At 49.7% G+C, this 5442-nt stretch overlaps 1 protein-coding gene across 1 annotated transcript in view; it reads left to right on the forward strand.

Moving 5' to 3' along the window:
- The window catches only part of LOC109292817 (ectonucleoside triphosphate diphosphohydrolase 8-like), a 76903-nt gene that overhangs the window by 64376 nt on the left and 7085 nt on the right, over nucleotides 1-5442 (forward strand). The window contains exons 6-9 of the mRNA XM_019510416.1: nucleotides 571-804; nucleotides 1714-1983; nucleotides 3762-3872; nucleotides 4412-4549. Of these exons, the coding sequence (XP_019365961.1) occupies nucleotides 571-804; nucleotides 1714-1983; nucleotides 3762-3872; nucleotides 4412-4549 (753 nt within the window). The remainder of the gene's footprint in view (nucleotides 1-570; nucleotides 805-1713; nucleotides 1984-3761; nucleotides 3873-4411; nucleotides 4550-5442) is intronic.

Consider the following 5442-nt stretch of genomic DNA (forward strand, 5'->3'; position numbering starts at 1 on the left):
TTAAATAAGAGGAAATTAAGGCACTCTTATGGGCAAAACTACATACACCAGATCAGATTCTGTTTCAAAACCTTCTCAGAGACTTATTTCAGAGCCATTCAGAGCCTTTATTTTAGCTTTTGCCAGGAAGTTAACCCTTCCTGCTCTGCTCCATTTGATTTAATTCACTTGGCTGTACCCAGGTTCTTTTACAGCCTCATCACTGAAGAATCTGAACAGCTTGCAGTCATGCATTAAGTAACTTGACTAACATCTATGATGTGTAGTTTGTTCTTTCTCTCATCCTTGCCCTTGTGTGAGCAAGTTTGTTTTCTTTCAGTGAGGTATTTGGTTGTGTTTGCATAAATTATGGATGCCCTATGTTTGGTGTGCCTCTGCCAGAGAAAATAAGTCAAAGGGGTGTGCATTACTTCTGAAAGGCCGGGGTTTGTTGGGGTTTTTAGTTCCTGTAGCAGTTCATTACATGGTTCTGGACTGGTCCCTCAGAAAGGGGCTGCTGTTTCCTTCCCCCACAAGAGTAGCTGAAGACTGAAGTTGTCTCACCGTGGGTTTCACATGTTGTCCTGGCAGTACTCACCCAAACAACGTGACTGGATCCACCCACACTCAGCCAAGATCCTGGGTGCTCTGGACCTTGGAGGAGCATCAACCCAAATCAGTTTTATCCCCAGTGGCTCAATTACTGATGCAACAAAAGCCTCCAAGTTCAGCCTCTACGGGTTTGGCTACACCATCTACACACACAGCTACCTCTGCTATGGGCAGAACGAGGCTCTGAAGCAGGTGGTGCAGAAACTAATCAAGGTGAGGAGGATATTGTTGTGGTGGATTCAACTCTGGTTCTAATCGTAGGGTTGAATTTTTGCTACGTGGAAGTGAGAGAACAAGGAGGTTTTAAGGAGAGGCATCAGAAGTTTCTGAATGGGTGCAGCAGGCTCCACTGGGTATGAGGAACGGGATCTTGTAGAAACCAGACCCTGTGATGAGTATCAGGAAGAGGAGAGGAGCAGGGCCTTGAATCAGGGGAAGAGAAGAATATTGGCAGAGTCATGCTCAAGACAGGAACCAGGAGGTAGAAGAGGAGGGATTGAACTAGTGCTAAGCAGTACAAGGAGAAGACAGTCTCCTTAACCAGGGCTTCATATACTTGGGAGATCTTGAGCTAAGGCAGAGGGTGGGGAAGATTCAACCCAGGGCATTGAGGCTACAGGGATTTGAGCAATCCCTACCATTCAGCTGCCTGCTTTCTAAGGACTTAGTGAGGCCTATGCCCAGAGGACTTACATGCAAAACCTCCTCCCCATATGTGAGTGAGGAGAAGCTGCTGGCAGCAGTGGCCTGCTTGGTCCTGGTTGGCTGGCAGGTCCCTCTAGCCCTAAGTAGCAGCTGGCTCTTCTCCTGCATATCGTAGAGTGCATGCAGGGCAGTGATTCACATTAGGATAGTGCATTAGGGGGAGAGAAGGGCTGTGCATGTGCAGGCACATCTAAGCCTGATTAAGCTAAAGTGAAGTACTGATGACAGGACAGTTCCGTGATAAGAAAAGGCCAAACTTGCCCAGTAAGGGGAGCAGCTAGACCAGCAGCCTGCCAACCTTACTGGTTCCCAGTTTGTCCAGCTTCTATTGGCTGTGACGTCCTGTAGGAATTAATGAGGACAGGGGGGTGGGAATGAGGTTTCACCCTGTGAATCACATGATTTTACCTTTCCTAGGATACAAGTACCAAGAATGCCAGCCACCCCTGCTACCCGAAAGGCTATGAGACAACCATTTCAACAGCTTCCTTCCATGTCAGTCCTTGTACAGCTGCCCATGAGTCATTTCCACCCAAAGTCCCATGGAACGTGACACTGTTTGGCACAGGCAGTGCCACAGAGTGCCACCAGCTTGTCAAGGAGATCTTCAACTTCTCTGCATGTGGCCAGGGTCAAACCTGCAGCTTCAATGGTGTCTACCAGCCTCCAGTCAATGGGCAGTTCTTTGTAAGTTGAATCCTTTCCCCTCTCCTAGCCAGGCTCTAAACCATGTTCTGCTCAGGGTGACCCACTGTGCCTCTTACAAGGACCAGGTATGGCTCCTTCCATCCTCCCACCCTTTGTCTTGCAGAGGGGAGAGGCATGAGCTAAGACCAGAGTGCAGGCATGGTGGACCCAGATTAGTCCTTTCATTTCCAAACAGCAGTGTGCTTGTGATACCAGAGTGAAGTGTAGGAATTTGAGGCTGGCTGGTGCCTCAGAACAAAAAGAGAGCAGCTTCCTCTTTGTCAAAACAGAGAACTGAACATTTGCAGCAAAGCAGAACTCAGACGGCTGGTGTCAGTGCGTCAGAAAATGGGGACAGACATTTCACCATGGAAATGTTCAATTATTTGTCAACATCCACATCCCCCCAATTAGAATTGCTGCTGAAAATAAACTGTTTTGTCCTCATTGGTGCAACCCAGTTAAATCACAATCCACTCCACTTAAGTGCATAGCTGCAAGGCTGAGAAAAACTGATGCTTACTTGGGATATGTGCCTTCCCAGACAATGTAAGCAATGCCCATTAAGCACACAGCACTGCTAGTGCTGTGTTATGAACAGCCTTCAAATGCCTAGAGCCTCTCATCCTTAAGGATGCCAAGAGTAAATGTCAGGGTTGTTATTAGGAGCCTTGAAAATGATGGGACATGTCAGGGTTGCTGTCTCCCTACATTTGCTTCTAACCCCAGCCCTTTGACAGCTGCTTCCCTTCAGTGTTTCTGGCACTTATTGTTCTTTGGTTAAACTTGATGGGACAGACAAAGAGGCTGAAAGATGTGACTCACTTAACCAATGTTTGTTATAATACAAGCAACAGGTGAAGAACTGGGGCTGGCATTGTATTATGCAGTTAAGTAGTTAGTCTATGCACTGATCTGCTGTACACGTAAGTGGAGTGCACTGTGTTTCATTTTGTCTCAGTTCAATATTATGTGTCCTCCTGAGCTTTCACAGTGGCTCCTGTCACCTGCTGTTTGGATGCATCATGTCCCAGTCTCCTGAATGAGCTGTCTCACCAGGCTGCATGTCCCATGATGCATAGTGGTGCCTCTTTTTGCTTGGTGATGGCTCTGCACCTAGGAATCCCATGAGTTAGGCTGCCCTCCCCATAGATAAGAATGGGGCAGAAGGTCTGCAAATGGAAGGTCCCATGAGGTCCACTGCAAGTGTCTGAATCAACATTTCTGGTGTTTGGCTTTTGGACAGAGGCTTTTCGATGTTTTCCCCGAAAACCATACACCTTTTAGTGAAAAAAATTATTTAACTGGAAAATACATTTTCTATTAAAAGCAATATGAATGGAAGATTTTCACCAGACCTAACCTTTGTTCTTTGAAAGCGTCTCCCCTTCTCCACAAGAAGGATCCTACTTGGCATTTACAGAGAGTATATATGGCAAGGCACTTGTGCTCCATGCCGCATGCTCCCCCTTGGAATAGGGGAATGGAGAGGGGACACGAAGTGCATGAGATCACATATGGGATCAGTGAGAGCCAAGCTTAGAACCCAGCTCCAAGGCCAGTACTTTGTCCACTCAACCCCGCTTGTGCCCTGCCAACCTGCAATGTCAACCCAGCACTGGCGCTTGCGGTGATGCCAGTCTTAACTGACTGAGGCTTATGCCAACTGGCATGGAGGCTGCCACTTGCCCTACCTGGTTCTGCTGTCTGTATCTATATAACTGCCCAGTGCAGAGTGCTCAGGCTCCCTGTGACCTTTTAAATGTCTTGCTTTTCAGGCATTCTCTGCCTTTTACTACACCTTCAGCTTCCTCAACCTGACCAGCGGGCAGTCCCTGGCCACTGTCAACAATACCATCCAGGAGTTCTGTGCAAGAAACTGGACATATGTATGTGCCCTGGGATGGGATACGTGACACAGCTGGACACGTAGGGGTGGCTCCTCCTGCCAGGGGGCCTTTTGTGGAGACCTTGTAAAGGAAAGGGTTCCAGGATGGTGGTGCAGGGGGTCCTCACAGTGCCAGGCAGGCTGGGACTACTTGAACTGATGCTGTAAGTAGTAGACCCAAAGACAGTGCCAGGTGATGCGTGACCTCTGCTCTGTGCTGCCACTAAGGGGACACAGGGCACCATCATTTTTGGTCACGTCCCTCCCCCTGCTCATGTTGTAAACAACTGATATTGGAGGGGGGGGAAGCTGCCCCTAACTGACCTGAGGGGTGCATAAAAATACCTGCCTAGTCCATAAGCAAGCAGGTACATCTGTAGCTTGGAAACAGCAAAGTTATCCCTTTCACCACACAGATTAGCAGGGAGTTCCCTGAGCACACACAGGCTGTTTTTTTGTTGAAAGCTTGGAGATAAATTCTTGCATTGCTGGAAATAACTTCCCCTTTTTCTCACCTGTTGTTTTTTTTTCTAATCCCAGCTGTTATCGAGTTACCCCAAAGAGAAAGAAAACTGGCTGCGGGATTACTGTGGTAATGCCAACTACATCCTTGTGCTCTTGCTGGATGCCTATAAATTTAATGAAAGCAACTGGAAAAATATTATGTTCCAGATGAAGGTAAGGAAAGAATCCAAGGACAAAGTTTGGGTTGACAGACCTGCTTGAAGAAAGAGTCATCTGCTTTATAGTGTCACCAGCTGCAACAGGGCGTGACCCCACTGCAATTGGAGGTGTGACTGCAGCACAGGTGGGCAATAGGCCTGTGCAGAGCGGCTAGTATTTGCTTCGGATTCGGCTGATTTTGGGGACAGTGATTCGATTTGGTGATTCAAATCACTGTCCTGATTCGATTTGGCCAAATCTGATTAGGAGATTTGGCAGCTGAATCTCCGAATCAACCAGGCCAGGCCCATCCCCCGTCCCTCGCCCAACCCTGCAATGGCTGCCCTGCCTGCCCCAGCTCCTGGCACTTGGGTGAAAAAAAACCTTGGCTCAGCAGCTGCTGCCAGGCGGGGGGCGATCCCCGCTGCCCCATGCTGCGTGGGAGGCTCTGCACGAGCCCCCAAACCTCCCCCCCATCCTCCCCCAGCCCCCTCATGGGTGCCCCACACAGGCCAGCTGCAGCCCTTTAAGAAAAAAAAAACCCTGAAGAAACCCAGGGACTCATTGCTCCTGCCGGCGGGGGGCAAGCCCCCAAAGCCCCCAGGCTGCACCAGAAGCAGTGATTCCCAGGGCTTTTCTTCATTTGTTTTTTTCTTATAGGGCCGGAGCCCTGGCAGGCAGGGCAGCTGTGGAGGGGCTGGGGCAGTGGCGGGGGGAGGTCAAGGGGGCTCATGCAGAGCCCCCCATACAGCATGGGGCAGTGAGGATCGCCCCCCACCCAGCAGCACCCACTGAGCACTGGGGCTTTTTTTTAAAGTACAGAGCTGGGGTGGGCAGAGGCAGCCATGGGGAGGCTGGGGGAGCAGCCAGGGGTCGGGAGGGCTGGCAGGGGTCCCACCATGGTCCCC

The sequence above is a fragment of the Gavialis gangeticus genome, unplaced genomic scaffold, assembly GCF_001723915.1.
Source record: "Gavialis gangeticus isolate Ggan-Ray unplaced genomic scaffold, GavGan_comp1, whole genome shotgun sequence".
Classification (NCBI taxonomy): Eukaryota; Metazoa; Chordata; order Crocodylia; family Gavialidae; genus Gavialis; species Gavialis gangeticus.